This window comes from Lepidochelys olivacea (genome assembly GCF_965140295.1).
Source record: "Lepidochelys olivacea isolate rLepOli2 genome assembly, chromosome: 7".
NCBI classification, from domain to species: Eukaryota; Metazoa; Chordata; order Testudines; family Cheloniidae; genus Lepidochelys; species Lepidochelys olivacea.
This window is the reverse complement of record NC_140417.1, coordinates 28,179,678-28,199,426: the sequence shown is the minus strand read 5'-3', so window position 1 is coordinate 28,199,426 and position 19,749 is coordinate 28,179,678. Positions and strand designations below refer to the sequence as shown.

Genomic DNA, 19,749 nt, shown 5'->3' with positions numbered 1-19,749 from the left:
AGACAGCCCTGGCTGGGATGATTTAGTTGGGGATTGGGTCCTGCTTTGAGCAGGGGGTTGGACTAGATGACCTCCTGAGGTCTCTTCCAATCCTGATATTCTATGATACTAGTATTAGTCATTTTCTTTTTATTCATGCCTTGCAAGTAACAGACAGAATCTTGTCTGTGTCTATGTTAATTAGATTAGAGAAATTTTGAAGGCCTAGGCCCCAATGTAGAAAAAGATAGTTGCAAGATTTAGTAAGGCCTAATTTACAGTGCCTTTTTTGTTCAACATAAAACACTATTTGTTATCTTTTGAAGGTAACAAATTCTCTAAAGAAGGGTTTTGTGTGTAAATAAAAATTGTATGTGTTAAAAAATAAGTGTAAAGGCCATAGCTAAACCAGCTGTACAAGGAAGAAACCAGAAACAGACGCAAGGGTGCCAGAAGGCTGCAACACACCCCTATTAAAATGTCAGAGGACGGCAAATTGTCTACTCTAAAGATGAGACAGGCACCTATCAATGGGGACAAAATAGCTGTAATAAAAAACAAAAACAATTAAAAAAAACAAAAGCAAGCACTCGTCAAACAACAGTTAATTACAGCATAATGGAGCAAAACTCATTGGTCCCAATGAGGAAGAGTCACTATATAAACGGGTTGCCTTGCCATAAAACTTTGGGTTCGTCCTGCCAAGACTTCCTCGGAGCATCGTGTCATGACCGACGGAACCTGGCTCCTCCCTACTGGTGATCAACCTAGCTGGCAACTATAACATCAACTGGCGGGACAGTGTGCATAGTGTGCGTATGTGTAACGAAAAAGCATATGCTAATTGTTGTATCTTCAATAAATGCGGTATGTTGCCCTCTCCCCTATAAAAAAAAAAAATCTTGTGTGCTTTGTATAAGCATAACAAATGGAGCTCCTGCCCAAGAAGTATTTTAAAATGGGAGTATGCCAAAATGCACTCGAGCACTTTTGGTGCAAGTAGCAGGGTCCACACAGCTAGTTAGCGCCCTGTATATTCACATCCTGGCCGCTAACTAGCCCTATAGACAAGCCCTCAGTTGAAGTCTAGAAGTTGTTTAGCCCATCACAGACACAGATCTTAAAAGATAAAAATATGCTGCATATCCAGTTACTGGGCATGAACAGGATCTTTTTGATGTGTGAAAAGGAAACAGTATAAAACGTTGCATGACAAAAGGTCTCAAAAATAGTATAAGGTTGAAAAGGTAACATTGTTAGACTACATAATATATAGTCTAACAGAAATATAAGAAATGGAAAGGAAAATGCTGTCAGTTTCTGTTAAGATACAATATTAGATATGAAATGTGCCAAGAAATACCCCTTCTTAAAGCTTGTCCCTTGTGTGATCTTCTATACCAAATGCTAAAAAGTGGCATGTGAATGAATTTTCTTTGGTCATGAACATACTTACTGTATTATCAATAGAATTATTTTAATGGTTCTTACTAACCAAGGATGAAGAGAGTCAATGTTTTGCAAAGCCAAATATATTTGCTTATTACTCTGCCACTACAATAAAATATTCACAAACTATACAAAAAGGCTTTGAGACAGACAGTAAATAACATGTGCATTTAATAACACTGCACTTCAGTTACACTGGATCCCGGAAGAAGGAATTCCCAGCACAACTTCATTATCTGCTTAATTGCAGAGCAGTTTCCATTAGGCATACACATTCACAACATTCCCACTCGTTTGGTCCATCATCTAATGCTTCTTCCCTTTAGTCTTGCAAATGTGTAAGTCCAGTTGCCTGTCCTAAGAAGCAGGCATTTACCTACAAATAAATGGTAAAATAAGTTTTGTTTGCCCTACTATTTTACATTTATATTACATAAAGCACCCATTTTAAACAAAGGAAATAGCAATTCATAGATCTAAAGGCTAAGTACAGCGTGTGACATTCTGTGCCTTGCAGGAGTGCCCTGTAATCCTCATATTCCTCATTTCTATAGAACTGTGATCTTACATATAAAGTGGGCCATGTGAGGTATCAGGGGAAAGATTATGATCTGCTGAAAGTCATTTTTCTAATCATAATCATTAATGTATATGTAGTTATGAGAATTGCGTTGTACGGTTGTCACTAAAACATGATGTGAGTTGGGGAATCAGCCAGATATTAGCTCCCCAGAGACAACAGCAAGGAAAGTAATCAATGTCCGGGCGGGGTGTCAAACAACCCATCCACAGCCATTGTGCAGCAAGGGAGTTACAATTCAATGACTCCCCTGCATAAGGCCACACCAGGGGAATTGCTCAACCTTGCTTGGGGACTCAGGGCTTGTCTACACTGGCACTTTACAGCGCTGCGACTTTCTCGCTCAGGGGTGTGAAAAAACACCCCCGTGAGCACCGCTAGTTTCAGTGCTGTAAAGTGCCAGTGTAGACAGTGCACCAGCACTGGTAGCTATTCTCCTCGTGGAAGTGTTTTGTTTTGTTTTTTTAATAGCACTGGGAGAGCTCTCTCCGAGCGCTATGCCGCGACTACACAGCCACGTTAAAGCGCTGCCGCGGCCAGTGCTTTAACATTGCTAGTGAAGACATGCCCTTAGCAATGCCCACCAGAAATGCCTGGACTTGTGTTCTCCAAGCACATCGACTAAGGGTATAAAACAGAACACAGTGGCCACACGCTTGGCCTTTCTCCTGCCCCCACCTATGCTGCAAGCAATAAGGACATTGAGAAGACTTAAGAGTCCAAGAGAGGAGAGAGCAGCCCAGGTTTCAAGGGTGAATCCTGTGTACTATGAACTGCAATATCCAGTGGGGTGAGAAAAACTGCTTAACCTAGATGTTGTCCAGTCTAATAGGGTTGAGAGTTTAGACTGCATGCTTATATTTTCTTTTCTTTTGGTAACTAACTCTGACTTTTTGCCTATCACTTATAATCACTTAAAATCTATCTTTTATAGTCAATACATTTGTTTAACTGTTTATCTTTACCAGTGAATTTGTACAAAGTGTGTGGCAAAACTGCTCAGGTTTGCAAAGCCTGGTGTTTATCCACTTTCTGTTGATGAAGTGATGAACCAATAAATAAATGTACACAGTGCTGGGAGCTGGGGGGGATTTGGCTGGTGCCTTTCTCTGTGTGATCATGACTGGCTGTGGGAGTATTCATGCAATCTAGCTGGGTGTGGAGCTCCACATGCCGTTGTGCTGAGTGATGATAGCGCCTGTAGGGGTTTGCTGCTTGTCACTAGCAAAGCATTATGAGACACAGCGCAGGCTGGGAAATGAAAGTGGCACAGCGGTCCTATAGTCCCAGGTTGCACCTTGGGAATCCCGTCACACAGTGCTGTAGAATTTTTTTTTAAAATATAGCCACCATTTTTGAGGTATGCCAAAAAATGTTCAAGTTGTCTATGTCTGAGCATACCACACATTATTAATATAGTTCATGATGCTGTGGTACAAGAGAACTGTTTTTCACCTCTTCTCTAGTTGAAACAAAAAGAAATCCAAAAATTATATTTACCAAATGAAACAAGACAAAACTGAATAAACTTTATGTATCAAAGGGTCTAAAAAATGGAAATGCAGTTGTAAGAAAGACTTACATTTACTGTTTCTAGAACCAGAACTGTTTGCCATATTTAGTTTTTAAACAAGGAATTACTGGACATTTGGTTCATGTGTATCTATCTTCTCACGAAGAAAAAAATTTAAGATGATGTTCATTCATATTAAAAAATTGGCCATTAATAAATCCAACATAAATTGGCAAAATAAAGCCATTCAAAATATTACAGCTTAACTAGAAAAAACATTGTGTTGTATGTGTTAAATGGAAAAGAAACTTCTCACTCTTTAAAACCAATTACTTTTGAAAGTCTTCTATTAACCATGTACAGATTTGCTAATTACCAAATAAAAGCAGCACTACTCACAGGTCTTTACTTTTACGTAACATTCTACCATGGCTTTTTACAGTTGTGGTTGGTTTTTTTTTTTTTTTTTAAATATTTTATTTCTTGAGAAAAGTTTCATTGTCCAATTGTTTTAAAATACCATAATATAACTGTGTAAATACAGGATTAGATCAGACATACAACAGCAAGATTAAATTTGATTTGCAAGTGTTTGTAACAGTCATATTGAATTAAGGTACCATTTTTCGCTATAGGATCATACAACCGTAGGTGGTTTGGGATAAAATTATATTAAGCCTTTAAAGTACTTTTTCTAACTATTTTTGTTATGCTATATTATAATTATGTGTACAAACTTACATGGTAATGTAATTATAATAAAAATTATTACAGGGTACAGAGATCATGCAGGGTTTTTATTCATATTAGGGAACAGGGTTTTAACTACCCAGCCAGAATATATCTTTTAAACAAGACTGTCACATCGGGCGGCCACTGTGGACCATGCAAACTGTTAAAAACATTTTAGGTGGAAACTGATTAAATTAAGTTTATGCATGCCTTCCTAAAACCAGTAAAAGCCTGAGGTTCGACAGAATAGGTACTGCACAGGCAGGAGTGGAAGCGTCCCTCAGTGCCCCACCACTGTGCTTCAGCCCTGCTATGGGCAGGCAACTTTTAGTGATCAGAGGAGAGTTTAGTCTCTATTGCCCAATCAATCCTCCATCCCTTTGCTGAGACAGCCTATAAAGTTGGTAATCAGTGCTAACTGTTGGGGTGGTGATGTGAAGTGGATGCTTGGCTAAGGCGATACAGATGAAATGCATTTGATCTCTCACAGACCACCAGATATCCATTAGATAGTGGGAAGCTTCACTCCCTTGTTGATCTGCATGGGACTGAAATCATGAATCAAAAAGGTATAAAGCTCTATTTTACATTTCCAATCGCACCCCAGCAAATCTAATTATATTATGTATCTCTCTATCTCTCGTTGCCTAGAGAAAGATATATCAAAAATCTGTAAGGAATTCTTGTGGAAGTTTCTGAACCACAAGTATAATAAGAAGTCTATAAATATACTCCTTTTTGTTTATCATGTAGTTTTCTGATTCCCTTGACTTTTCTTTCATTTATTTTTAATAACTTTTGCAAGAGCAGGGTAAAATTACCCATTATTCTTTTATTATTATGAATTCTACCTGTAAGTTTAATTCTTATTAAGACTTCCATTGCTTTTGAAGTAAGTTCTAAGCATGATATAACAAACTGTAAGTTACCTTCCTCATCCTCCTCCAGCCATGGGTGGTGGACTGGGACCTCCACCGCCGTGATTTATCCGACCCATCCTACGACGAGGATTTCCTGGAGGCCTAATTAGAGAGTGGGGAAAACTTCGGTAAATATTGTCCATCACTATGCAACCATGACAATGGTCTCCATCAGGTGCAAATACACTGTTCCTAAGTTCCCATTACAACATCTTTCCCCTTTTTTGTACTGCAAGTGCCTGACTGCTAAAAACAAAGAGCCGAATTGACCCCTTCCATGTGAAAAGCCGCAGGAGGAAGCTTCTGACAAGAAAATCTCCATAAGGATTCCCTTGTGAAGACTGCTCCTAACTACCCCTTCCCCTCAGAAGTAAAGTTTCCCTCAAATTGGCAGATATCAGGGGATGCATAAGAGGCTAGGACCATTCATGAAGAGATCCTGACTCCTATCCTGTGACAGAGACTGCTTATTGGTCCAGACTCTTCACAGTCTGCAAAAACCAAACAAACAAACAAAAAAAAAAAAACAGACATAGGAAGGTATGTATCTTAGTATTATGGTCGCCTAAGCCCTCCATTCCACATGGAAGTGAGAAGTTATCTATGTGTAGGCTAAAGGTCTAACCCATGAATATATAATAAGAGAAAGATTTCAGCCAAATAAAACCAAGAAAAATGTAATACCTTCTACTACATACAATTGGAAAATGCTGTTAAATATGAATTAGGAGTTGTATTCTTGAATTTTAGGCTATGCAACAGATAAAGTAAAAGAAAATGATGATCTTGTATTATATAAAGTTACATATGTCTTAAATTTCTTGGTATGACTTCTCAATTTGTTCTTAGTTAAAGTAAAGCACCATGACTCTAAACAGTTTATGCTAAAACATTCTCCTAACATAAAAAAAATAAAATAATAATCTAAACATAGGAAGTTGAAGAAAAGCAATACCCTCTTCCATCATCATATCTTGAGTTTGAGGAAGATGTATAGCCTCTCCTTCTCAAATCTGGCTGAACAATGCTCTGGAAGCTAAAAATAAAGGAAACAAGAGTGATAGGAGTTGAATGCTAGAAATTAACAGTTTTTCAGCAATGCTGGAATATATGGCAAAACACTGGATGCAAAAGCAGTAACGGGTGTTCAATAATGGAAGTATTGTACATTAGCACCCGAAAGGATACTTGGTTTATACTATTTTTCAAGTTACTTGTTACTTCTGAATAAGAGGAGATCAGAAATTCTATTTCTAACTACTAGTTAATGGGTCAAAAATTGAGTAAAGAGTTTAAATAATTCTAAATTGATTTAAGATTGAAATAAACCTAAGTTGAATGCTAAGCATTATACAACATGTTCCATATGTACTTGCGTACATTCTAGCTTCTCTAACTGCAAGGTGTGCATAAAAGTCAAACCTGGAATTTAAACAGTGAAAAGCATAAGTGAAGTCTGCAGAAGTGTCATTCAGTCTTCTAATTTACCTGGAGTTGAGACAGAATCTAAACTTGATTTGCGCATGCATGAAGTAAATTGTGATTACCACTCTGCGGTTATTTTTATGCCAGCTAGAAGCTACTGACCTAGGCATTGCTGCCCCAAGGTTTGTTGATACACTTATTTGACTGAGTACTAGAAACAATTCCACCAAAACATACACCCTTCAATAACTATTTAGAGAATTAGAAGTAATCATGACTAAAATGATCAATATTTAGCTGACAGCAGCTACGATACATTAAAATCCAGCTGTAATGAGTTAGTATCAGTTTTCTCCCAGCTTTTTAGATTCATACAGAGTATTTTTTAAAGCCATCCATTCTGATGCATGAAATGGAACAGAAGAAAGACCTAACATGCTCAGGGAACTACTGTGGACATTTGCAACAAAGTAGTAGCTCTATAATATTGCTTTGCAAAATATGTATATTTGTGTGTTTGTTTCTCCAAGGCAAATTAATACTTGCTTCATTTAGTAACTTGACAATACTTAAGCATTATATGAATACTTACAATAAAACCACAAAATCTGCTATTCCCCAGAAGAAGTCGGTTATAAATGACAAACTCCAAGGAGCCCGACTCTGGGTATCCAACACTTGTCCTATAACATAAAGGATACAGTAAATACATTAAAATGCCATTCAGTGATACAAATCAATTCCATTGTATGGTACGTTAAATGAAAAAAAATATATTATTATTCATCAGCTACCAATGATATTTAAAAATATTACCAGCAAATATCACAAACAGTGAATCAGCAGATGTCAGAGAGAAAATACATTTTACAAATATTGCCACTGGCAAGTTTCTTTTCCTGTAGTTATATTACACCTTTGTAAAAATAAAACTGCACAAGCTGATTCACTTATATAAAATGAACCACCACCATCAAAATTTGCACTGCATACAAGGTAAATTAACCATGAAGAACAATTCTGTGTTTATGTTTCAGATGTGGCAATATTTTTACTTAGAAAACCATTATCTGCTATCAAAATATATTTACCAAAGTTTCTATTATTTTCCTGGTCTGAGTTAGAGATAAGCCTGAGCTACACAATTTAGTTCCAGTTCTTAGCTTCCTCAAGATTGGTGGGGTTTAGATATCATGTGCAAATCTGGCTCCACCAAATTAAATAGCAAAACTCTTACTGACTTCAATCGGGCCAGCATTTCACCCCTGGAGTTTTGGTCCAGGCCAGTCTTTAGTCTAGACTAATGATTAACTGGCTACAAATGTACTACATAGGGGCTAATACGGGGTGGGCAAAGTACTGCCCGGGGCCCACATCCAGCCCTCCAGCCAATTTAAACTGACCCTCAAGCTCCTGCTGGGGAGCGGGGTCTAGGGCTTGCCCTAGTCCCACACTCCAGCCAGGGAGCGGGGTCTGAGGCCACTCTGCATGTGCATGTTGAGGCTCCAGGAAGCAGCTGCATGTCCCCATTCTGGCTCCTACACTTAGGGGCAGCCAGGGGGCTACGCATGCTGCCCCCACCCCAACCGCCACCCCCGCAGCTCCCATTGGTCAGGAACTGCAGCTAATGGGAGCTGCAGGGGCAGTGCCTGCAGACAGGGCAGCGCACAGAGACGCCTGGCTGCACCTTTGCATAGGAGCCAGGACACACCGCTGCTTCCAGGAGCTGCTTGAGGTAAGCACCGGCCAGAACCTGCACCCCGACCCCCTCCCACACCCCAACCCAACCCCCTGCCCCAGCCTAGAGCCCCCTCCCACACCCTGAACTCCTCATTTCTAGTCCCACCCCAGAGCCCTAACCCCCAACCCGAGCCCTGATCCCCCTCCCGCTCTCTGAACCCCTTGGTCTCAGCTTGGAGCACCCTTCTACACCTGAAATCCCTCACCCCAGAGCCCACACCTCCAACCAGAGCCTCCCCCCCCTGCACCGCAATCCCCTGCTCCAGCCCAGAGCCTCCTCCTGCACCAGGAAGTCCTCATTTCTGGCCACACCCCCAGTCAGAGCCCTCACCCCCTCCTACAGCCCAACCCCAGTTTTGTGAGCATTCATGGCACACCATACAGTTTTCATACCAAGACATGGCCCTGGCCAAAAAGTTTGCCCACCCTTGGGCTAATAACAAGTCTATTCCGTGACAGGCTCATAAAGTCTAACAAAGCGGTTTACTAAACATTAACCATTATAGAACAAAGGCTAACAGAAAGTTAGAAATGAAGGGTTGAGGGCTAAGTTGAAAAGTTTCTAATACTTGATAGTGACTTTGCCATGTGACATTAGCAAGAAAAACGTTTATTATTGTCTCTAGACTTTGGGAGATTCGGATGCCTTTCAAATTAACATGGCTCAGGACAGGAAATACAGAATAGTAGGGCCAGATAAGTTTGTGAGAATCAGCTGAAGCAGGGTCTTGCCTATGGCCTCTGCTTCATAATTACGTGTGTCTACTTTAATAGTGACACAGTGAGGAAGAGACAGTGTCCCATCCAGGGCTTTGGAGCTGTGCTCCGGCTCCGCTCCAGGCAAAAACCTGCAGCGCCACTTGCTCCGCGCTCCAGCCCCGGGCTCCGCTCCAAAGCCCTGGCCGTCTGCAGGCACCTTTCCGTCTAGACAGAGAGCTAAGGTTGAGGTTTCACAGCCCATCGCTTTACACTCAATGGCAGGGAGATTTTTCAGGCAGGGGGCACAGCCGGGCACCAAACCTGAGGTGACTTGTGCTGCTGCTGGCAGCTCAGCCCCACTTCGATTCCCGGGCCCCCTTAGCCTGGTGTTCGCCTGCCGGCGGCCCCCGCGAGTGCGAGCCAGGCTCCGCCAGGCGGCAGCAGCCCAGGCCCCCCTGACAGCGCCGCACTTGGCACAGCAGCGGCGCCCGGGCTGTCCAGGCCCCCGAGGTGAGGAGAAGGCGCAGGGCTGCGGGCGGGTCCCGCTCCCGAGCGACCCGCCCTGCACCAGGGACCGAGGCCCTCCCCCCTACCCCACGCCGGCTTCCCGGCGCTTCAACCCCCGCCCCCGCGCCTCACCGTTCGAAATGTAAACCATGGCCGCCCCTCCGCGCGCCGCTGTCGTGTCGCAAGTCGCTTCTTCCGGGCAGGACGTCCTCCGGGGCGGCTACGGAGCATGCGCAGTAACTCTCGCCGAAGGCGCTGCTCTTTCTTGCCCTGACCCCTCCAAAAATAATAATCACAATAATAATAAGGGGGCGGGGGCGATTAAAGGGGGCAGAGGAGGAGGCCGGTCAAGGTGGGAGGTGGGTACAGTTGGCTCGGGCAGAGGAGGGGAAGGGGAGAGGCTAGAGGAGGAGAAGGGGAAACCCCAGGGTAGGGAAGGGCAGAAGGGATGAGAGTTTTTGCAAAAGGGGAGAGTGCTCCGTAGTGGTTGCCCAGACTGGGGGGGCAGAGACGGGTGTTTCTCTGTGGGCGGTCCACCTCAGCATCCCCTCCCCAGGGCTGTGAAAGGAACAGGGTGGTCCAAGACCTAGCCCAGGTATCTCCTCTTCATCTGAAAGGATGTACAGAGCGCCCAAGGGAGCCTTGATTCAGTGAAATCATTTACAAACACACTGTCCTAAACATTTTCATAATTATCATAGGTGTTTCTGGTGTTTAAAAGAATCCCTTGCCCGGGGGTGTTGGTGTAACTTGTCTGCGTATAGCCTCATAGCGGCTCTTATCTGCTGTTGAATGATGCTCCATTACCTGTACACCAGACTACATTATTTTCACTCCTAATGTATTTATTTTAACAACTGTATTTTTATTACTCTTATTGTCCTTGGCACATGATCATTTACTTTGGCTAACAATGCATATGGATGTCATTGTGTTATGTAATTTATGGTTTGAATAGGATAGTAAAAATTGATGCTGCCAGCTAAACAATCACATCGCAGTGTTTTTATTATAACACTTTCTATCTTTATATGATTTTGCAATTTACACTTTTCATTTAAAATTTATATTTTCTTTCTTCTATAGCATAAGTTTATTTTTTGTCATCACATGACTTCAATATTATCTAATTCCTTGGGCTGTTGTCATGGCCTTTTTCATTCCTATTGATCCAGCAGTGATGACTGCTTTTCCTCACCTTTATTTTTCCTCTCTCTCCAGCAGGTTAGTACTTTTTCACATGTCACCACTTGTGTGTACAACTTACTCCCCAAATATTCACTAAGGGCACTGTAAGAGAGTGGCTTGCCCTGTGGGCTGGAGAGCATGAGGCTAAGCCAACTTGATTACACAATGATTCCACCTGAGCAGAGTCAGGCACATTTCCCACAAAGGGCAGAAGGTGGATGTGGTAGTGTGAATGAGAGCTAGACCTAAGTAAGGATAAAGCTTATCTGAGGAAATGAGATGGAGAGTGAGAGAAGCAAGCAGAAAGCTCAGACAGTAAGAAGTTCTTTAGACTAGGAGGTCAGGGAAAGGCCCTACCCAAACAAGGAAGAGACTAGTCAAAACTCTGGAGGTAGGAAAGCCTGGGAGAGACACTGGTTAAGCAAAGACTCACATGAAAACTTAAGAGGCTAGGTAGGAAGTGGCAGGGACAATTGCAGCCTGGGTAAAGGAACAGACCTAGCTGTTTGGTACAGGGCCCTGGGCTGGAGTGCAGAGTATATAGTGGAACTGCTCCTAGCCCTAAGAAAGGGGGTATACAAGCTCACACCAAGGGTTATTGCCGCTAACAAGGAGGTTGTTGGCTGAGCTGACAACTGGCTGAGGAAGAGTCCCAGAGAGGTGCAAAGGATTTTTGTTTGTCTTTAAGAACACTTTTGGGGACTTTCAGTTTGGAGAGTTGTGATCCCAGAAGGGGTGGATTTAAGAGAGTGACTCTGTTGGTGGGCTAAGTTACTGGAAGAGGAAGAGTTACCATGGGCAGTGAAATAAGTGGGAAGCCAGCCTGGACATGAGTGGTGAGTGGACTTCATTACAGACACTATATTATCTTAAAAAGAAAAGGAGTACTTGTGGCACCTTAGAGACTAACAAATTTATTTATTTGTTATTTATTAGTCTCTAAGGTGCCACAAGTACTCCTTTTCTTTTTGCGAATACAGACTAACACAGCTGCTACTCTGAAACCTATATTATCTTGCTTGAATTTTTCCCCAATGGTGAACTTTGGTTGGTGTGTAACTGTGTAAAGTTAAGCACTTGAGTTTTGGTTTTTATTTGTTCTTTTTTTTCCTGGATAAAGACCTTACTTTACAAGCTGATTCTGAAACCAGTGTTACTTCTACTAAAGAATTCCTGTACCTTACATGTTACTACATACCTACTGCAAGCAATGTGCATTTGGTTTTCCAGTTAATATGTAACTTTGTTTTCCTTTTACTGAAAAAAATCCTTCTTAAAAATGAATTACCTGATCCTGCAAACTCTTAAGCATATGCTGCTTCACTTGCAAGCTTGAAAAAATGTTATAGTAATGTATATTTAAAGATAATAGTCTGCAATGTTTCAAGGAACTCACAATAGAACTGGATAATTAATCATAATTAAAAATGAAAGTATTTATATATTACAGTGATATAGCTATATTTTTACGCTTTTAATATCTCATATTAATGCATAGAGTAAGTGTGAATGGATCCCTTGTGTGCTAAGGAAACATAAAACAAGCTTCTTGAGGATTTGGATGTCTTTTATACTTTGCATATAGTTTCAGCATGAAGGCATTTTGGATACATTTGATATTACAGAACTGTTAAATAAGAGGAATAAAATCAGCAAGTAACTGTGCATGAGTATGTTAATAGTCAATACTGACCTCACAAGGACTCCTCATTTTCTAAGACTTAGGCCCATGTTTAGCAAAATGCTTAATCACATGCCCAAGACAGAGGTATGTAATAGGGTATGAAGTTGTATGTAATACAGGGCATTACAAATCCCATAATATCACATATGTCTCTGATATGTAGTACACGTGTGCCATAATATGCAAGTGTATCTATGACATAGATATAGCTGTACGATATGGCAGGAACCCTTTGCTCCAAACTCCATTCCCAGCCAGTTTATGGAAAAGTACAGGTGCCAAAATGGAGTTCAATATCATGCTCTTGTTGAGTCATAGCAGCCGTTACTTACAAGCTGGCTGAAACGTTTACAGGAAAGCTAAGCTTGTCCATTGTCTTTGCTGATAGACCATCAGCACTGTCTAGCTTCTTCATTGTTATACCTGAAAGGCTTGCTGTGGGTGTTTTCTAGAGTAGCACATTTGGAATACAGATATATAGTCAATATTCATAACTTCAGGTACAAAAATGATACATTCATACAAATAGGATAATCATATTCAGCAAATCATAACTTTTCCTTAGACACCTCATAAGACATAACCATACCACTGTGAAGAATATAGGGTGCAGTGTCACATTCACCTTCTATACCAGGGCGGGGTGTGTGTCAAACAGTACCTCTACAACTGGCTGCTTTTCTCCGCTGCTGGTGGTCAGTTGCTGCCACTTTTGGATGCTCACTGCTGCATCTGTGATCCCATGTTCTGAGGTTCCACCACTTAGAAATTCAGAAATGTCTAGATTTCAGCTCTTAGTGACTTCACGGGGTAGCAGAGAACCTCACTGTCAGTACAGCTTCTGCATTCTTTCACTTTAACACTGTTCCTAGACCAGAACTAAGGCATAACCTTAGACTTGCTTCTCAGTGATGTCAGCTCTAGTAATCACTGAACAGAAACAATGACTCTCAATTGACTCTAATAAGCTCTGTCTTTAAATACTGGAGAGGGGAAGGTTAAAGGGCTCCATCTCTGCCATCTACCCCAGTGGAAACTCTTCCCCCTTTACTTCACTTACATTATGCAGGACACAGCAGGCAGCTGCAACTGTGGGGATATTTTTCTCCTTGAGATCCAATCTTTTGAAGGGCCACTGGCAGTGTTTACTCACATGACCAAAAGCACATTCATCTACCATTCTGCAGCTGGTGAGCAGACAGTTGAATCATTCCTTGGTGTCATCAAGTTGGTAGGGGTATGGCTTCCTGAGCAAGGGGTAGGCTGGGCCCTCAAGGGTCACAACGGACACTTCAATATTCCCAGTGGTAATCTGCTTGTCGGGAAGCAGACAAGCTTGATCAGTCCTGTGTTCCTAAAGACGTGAACATCATGCACTTCCCTTAACAGCCCATACTGATATCTGTGAAGTGTCCCCTGGTGCTCCACAATGCTTGCATAACCATAGAAAAGTAGCCCTTTCTCTTGAGGCACTCAGTGGCAACGTGGTCTGGGGCCAAAACAGGGATGTGTGGGGTGGATCTATTGCTCCACCGCAGTTCGGGAACCCCACTGCTGCAGATCTGTCCACTATGTCCTGCACAGTGCCCGGAATCAAAGTGCAGTGTACAGGGGCGGCTCTACCACTTTTGCCGCCCCACGCAGTCACCGCCGAATTGCCGCCGCCGCATGAGCGGCAGAGCTGCCGCTGATTGGCCGCCACGCCCGGAAGAGCGGTGGAGCTGCTGCCCAAAAGCCGCTGCGGCTGGAAGAGCGGCGGAGCTGCCACTGAATTACCGCTGCGGGGCACGGCCGGCCGCCCCAGTCTCAATGCCGCCCCAAGCACCTGCTTGGAAAGCTGGTGCCTGGAGCCAGCCCTGGCAGTGTAGCAGGAAGCGATCAGTGGCCCTTCTGGTGAATCTCCCGACTCCAAATTGATTCCCAGCTGACTGGTAGGAATCTGGCACTGCAAGTTCTCAGAGTGAGATTGCCATTTGCGTCTCCACTGTCAGTGCATCTCTCATTTCGGTGTCCCCGCACTGGAGGGCTAGGTGATCTCAATGCACAATCCAGGGACGTGGCCTGGTGCATCAGAAAGTTCTGTAGCCACTTGTCCATCATCCCAAACCTGCATTAAGATGTGATCCCACCAGTCAGTGCTTGTTTCTCAGGGCCAGAAGTGACACTCCCTCTGCAGCTGCTTTGAGAATGACAGCAATAGCCTTGAGTGGGTTCTTCTGTCCCACAGCAGTCTGTCCTCCAAGGAATCAGGATGTTCCCTTCTCATTCATGGTTCTTGTAGCTCTGCAAATACTCCAGGATTGTGTTCTCTGTGCTTGCAATGTTCATGAAAATAGTGCAGATTTATCAGAGAGTGGTGGACAGCAAGGAGGGCTATGCAGGTTTGTGGGATTTTGGGGGGAAGGGGAAAGACCCAAATTATGGGACAGAGACAGTTACAACCTGGGAAATTGCCTCCCATGCTCCCAGTCACCCTGTGTGACTCTTTTCAGCTCCATTGTGCAGTGCCAAAACTTTCCTAAAGACAGCCTGCTGGCTGGTGAGGAGTTGCACAATGGGAAACCTATCTGTGGTGCACTGCACTCTGCATTGATAGAAGCACTCCTGGTGAGTACACACACTGCTGACGCAAGGAACCAAGTATGTACTCCCACAAGTGAAATACTAACTGAGGTGGCTGTATGCCGACTATCTTCAGTCAACATAAGTTTGTAGTGTAGATATGGCCTGAGTACCTTTCCTAGTCCCAGACCAGAAGAAGACGTCTGTGTAAGCTCAAAGTTTGTCTCTTCTACCAACAGAGGTTAGTCCAATAAAAGGTATAATCTCACCCGCCTTGTCTCTCTCATAATCTGGGCCTAACATGGCTACAACATTGCAGACATAGTTTTATATATGAACATGAGCCCATTGTAACACGTATTCCAAAAAGAAATAAACCATTAGTAATCACTGAGAGCAATGGTGAAAGAAGCTATAAGCATATTTATGAAGTGAAATATTTTATGGTTCTTGTAAATATCAGGTCTTCTTCCAACAAACCAGAAAACTCACAGTAGGAAAACAAAATATTTGCAACACAAGAGACAACTGGATGCTCACAACTGTAGGCAACTCATTTTAAAAAGTATTCAATGTCAAATTTTGATTAAGTGTATATATAATTAGTAGTCAGAATTATCACCTGGCCCAGCTATTGACAAAGTTTGGTGGGGTAGGAAATTTGGATGGGAAGTGGTTTCTGATACTTACAGCACCCCTCGTTCCTGTTTCCCCTGGCACCCTATCTCTCTGCCTTGTGTAGCTGCACCCATCCTCCCTCACAAAGGAAAGCAAAAACTGGGGAGATGCCATTGGCAGAGCACTCCCAGTATGTGTTGTGTCACCAAGCTGATGTAATTCCTGTGACCCCCAACCCTATGGATTTTTTTTTTTAGTCAGTTTCCTTTTCCTTGATGCGGAATATTCAGAGATCCAAAGTTGGAGGACACCTGGTGTAGTCGCAAAAAGAAAAGGAGTACTTGTGGCACCTTAGAGACTAACCAATTTATTTGAGCATGAGCTTTCGTGAGCTACAGCTCACTTCATCGGATGCATACCGTGGAAACTGCAGCAGACTTTATATACACACAGAGAATATGAAACAATACCTCCTCCCACCCCACTGTCCTGCTGGTAATAGCTTATCTAAAGTGATCATCAAGTTGGGCCATTTCCAGCACAAATCCAGGTTTTCTCACCCTCCACCCCCCCACACACAAATTCACTCTCCTGCTGGTAATAGCCCATCCAAAGTGACAACTCTCTACACAATGTGCATGATAACCAAGGTGGGCCATTTCCAGCACAAATTCAGGTTTTCTCACCCCCATACACTCCCCACACATATGAATTTGTGCTGGAAATGGCCCACCTTGATTATCATGCACATTGTAGGGAGAGTGGTCACTTTGGATGAGCTATTACCAGCAGGATAGTGAGTTTGTGTGTGTGTTTTTTGGAGGGGGGTGAGGGGGTGAGAGAACCTGGATTTGTGCAGGAAATGGCCCAACTTGATTATCATGCACACTGTGTAGAGAGTTGTCACTTTGGATGGCTATTACCAGCAGGAGAGTGAATTTGTGTGTGGGGGGGTGGAGGGTGAGAAAACCTGGATTTGTGCTGGAAATGGCCCAACTTGATGATCACTTTAGATAAGCTATTACCAGCAGGACAGTGGGGTGGGAGGAGGTATTGTTTCATATTCTCTGTGTGTATATAAAGTCTGCTGCAGTTTCCACGGTATGCATCCGATGAAGTGAGCTGTAGCTCACGAAAGCTCATGCTCAAATAAATTGGTTAGTCTCTAAGGTGCCACAAGTACTCCTTTTCTTTTTGCGAATACAGACTAACACGGCTGTTACTCTGAAACCTGGTGTAGTGACATGAGACAGTGGGAAGTTCCTTTGAAAGTAGGCACAGGAGGAAAGATTTGGCTGGGCAGCCATTTTGGCTAGGGATAAATAAGGCCTGAAGTGGCTCAATTGGCATTTTAAAATTAATCAGCTGTGCTGTGGTCATCTTGGCTGCAGGCTAATGGGAGATTTCTGATGCCAGTGAGAGCTGTGCAGGCAATAGATCAGTTCTGTGTTAACTTACAGAAGGCCCTAGAGACTGAGGCTTTTTCCTGGTGGCTTTGTGATTTTTATATCTATATAAAAATAACGTAAAGTCCCAAGCCATAGTGAGACTTTTCTTTCTTTCTCTGCCTTACAAATCCTTGTACAAAATGAATTGTTTAGTTCCCTATCAGATGGTAACTTGGACACCAGCACATGGCACCCCTGTCTAGGTGGTGAATTGATTTACTCTAAATTTAGCTTCTTTAAAAGTTAATAAGTAACTAAGTACATCTATTTCTGGGATTTTACATGCATCATAAAATGGACCTTCTACCAAGGTTTAATAAGGACAGAAAATTACACATGGTAATGCTGCATTGCTATCAGGGCCTCACTATAGGATATCATACGTAACAAGTTGAAACTACACAACTTTCCAATCAAGTATTCTTCAATGTGGTCTACATTGGAGCAACTCTGCCATGTCTTGAAGGGGAACTGGAAGCCACTGTGGATATTTAATCATCAGACACATCTCCTTTTCATAGAGCTGTGGATTTCTCCCATATAGAAGAGATAGCATGAGAGTCACAGGACTGAAATGACATCATAGAATCATAGAATATCAGGGTTGGAAGGGACCCCAGAAGGTCATCTAGTCCAACCCCCTGCTCGAAGCAGGACCAATTCCCAGTTAAATCATCCCAGCCAGGGCTTTGTCAAGCCTGACCTTAAAAACCTCTAAGGAAGGAGATTCTACCACCTCCCTAGGTAACGCATTCCAGTGTTTCACCACCCTCTTAGTGAAAAAGTTTTTCCTAATATCCAATCTAAACCTCCCCCACTGCAACTTGAGACCATTACTCCTCGTTCTGTCATCTGCTACCATTGAGAACAGTCTAGAGCCATCCTCTTTGGAACCCCCTTTCAGGTAGTTGAAAGCAGCTATCAAATTCCCCCCTCATTCTTCTCTTCTGCAGGCTAAACAATCCCAGCTCCCTCAGCCTCTCCTCATAAGTCATGTGTTCTAGACCCCTAATCATTTTTGTTGCCCTTCGCTGGACTCTCTCCAATTTTTCCACATCCTTCTTGTAGTGTGGGGCCCAAAACTGGACACAGTACTCCAGATGAGGCCTCACCAATGTCGAATAGAGGGGAACGATCACGTCCCTCGATCTGCTCGCTATGCCCCTACTTATACATCCCAAAATGCCATTGGCCTTCTTGGCAACAAGGGCACGCTGCTGACTCATATCCAGCTTCTCTTCCACTGTCACCCCTAGGTCCTTTTCCGCAGAACTGCTGCCTAGCCATTCGGTCCCTAGTCTGTAGCGGTGCATTGGATTCTTCCATCCTAAGTGCAGGACCCTGCACTTATCCTTATTGAACCTCATCAGATTTCTTTTGGCCCAATCCTCCAATTTGTCTAGGTCCTTCTGTATCCTATCCCTCCCCTCCAGCGTATCTACCACTCCTCCCAGTTTAGTATCATCCGCAAATTTGCTGAGAGTGCAATCCACACCATCCTCCAGATCATTTATGAAGACATTGAACAAAACCGGCCCCAGGACCGACCCTTGGGGCACTCCACTTGATACCGGCTGCCAACTAGACATGGAGCCATTGATCACTACCCGTTGAGCCCGACAATCTAGCCAGCTTTCTACCCACCTTATAGTGCATTCATCCAGCCCATACTTCCTTAACTTGCTGACAAGAATACTGTGGGAGACCATGTCAAAAGCTTTGCTAAAGTCAAGAAACAATACATCCACTGCTTTCCCTTCATCCACAGAACCAGTAATCTCATCATAAAAGGTGATTAGATTAGTCAGGCATGACCTTCCCTTGGTGAATCCATGCTGGCTGTTCCTGATCACTTTCCTCTCATGCAAGTGCTTCAGGATTGATTCTTTGAGGACCTGCTCCATGATTTTTCCAGGGACTGAGGTGAGGCTGACTGGCCTGTAGTTCCCAGGATCCTCCTTCTTCCTTTTTTTAAAGATTGGCACTACATTAGCCTTTTTCCAGTCATCCGGGACTTCCCCCGTTCGCCACGAGTTTTCAAAGATAATGGCCAATGGCTCTGCAATCACAGCCGCCAATTCCTTCAGCACTCTTGGATGCAACTCGTCCGGCCCCATGGACTTGTGCACGTCCAGCTTTTCTAAATAGTCCCTAACCACCTCTATGTCCACAGAGGGCTGGCCATCTCTTCCCCATTTTGTGATGCCCAGCGCAGCAGTCTGGGAGCTGACCTTGTTAGTGAAAACAGAGGCAAAAAAAGCATTGAGTACATTAGCTTTTTCCACATCCTCTGTCACTAGGTTGCCTCCCTCATTCAGTAAGGGGCCACACTTTCCTTGGCTTTCTTCTTGTTGCCAACATACCTGAAGAAACCCTTCTTGTTACTCTTGACATCTCTTGCTAGCTGCAGCTCCAGGTGCGATTTGGCCCTCCTGATATCATTCCTACATGCCCGAGCAATATTATGCCCGAACATCATACCCAGTTCAGTCTGGGTCTTGAACACACTCAAAAGAAAAATTGTTAGAATAAGTGTCAATATATGCCTCTTATGTACACACATTGTACTTTTGTATGTAGCATTTGGAGAAGGCCTTCTATCCCTGTGAAAATAATCAAAATAATAGAGGTTGGAATTTTTGCTAGCTGATCTTGTTAACTTTTTTTTTTTTTTTTTAAATTAAGTAAGCCTCAGTTTTAGGCAG

The 19,749-nt window shown here is 43.1% G+C and overlaps 1 protein-coding gene and 1 long non-coding RNA gene across 2 annotated transcripts in view; one reads left to right on the top strand and one right to left on the bottom strand.

Annotated features, from left to right (window-relative positions):
• Positions 1-1,581: 1,581 nt before the first annotated feature.
• On the bottom strand, positions 1,582-9,833 carry SELENOK (selenoprotein K). The gene is made up of 5 exons (XM_084633205.1): positions 9,677-9,833; positions 7,191-7,281; positions 6,129-6,209; positions 5,183-5,275; positions 1,582-1,804 (listed from the first exon to the last, which is right to left on the bottom strand). The coding sequence occupies exons 1-4, from the start codon at positions 9,693-9,695 to the stop codon at positions 5,188-5,190; spliced, it is 279 nt and encodes a 92-aa protein (XP_084489331.1). The 5' UTR covers positions 9,696-9,833; the 3' UTR covers positions 1,582-1,804; positions 5,183-5,187.
• LOC311523334 overlaps positions 8,271-19,749 on the top strand; it is an 81,736-nt gene continuing 70,257 nt past the window's right edge. The window contains exon 1 of the long non-coding RNA XR_014712317.1: positions 8,271-8,333. This is a non-coding gene — a long non-coding RNA (uncharacterized lncRNA). The remainder of the gene's footprint in view (positions 8,334-19,749) is intronic.

Coding starts and splice junctions, on each gene's coding strand:
- SELENOK (XM_084633205.1), bottom strand. Junction 6,210..7,190: donor GCAGATTTTGTGGTTTTATT/GTAAGTATTCAT, acceptor CTTTATTTTTAG/CTTCCAGAGCATTGTTCAGC. Junction 5,276..6,128: donor AGATATGATGATGGAAGAGG/GTATTGCTTTTC, acceptor CTCTCTAATTAG/GCCTCCAGGAAATCCTCGTC.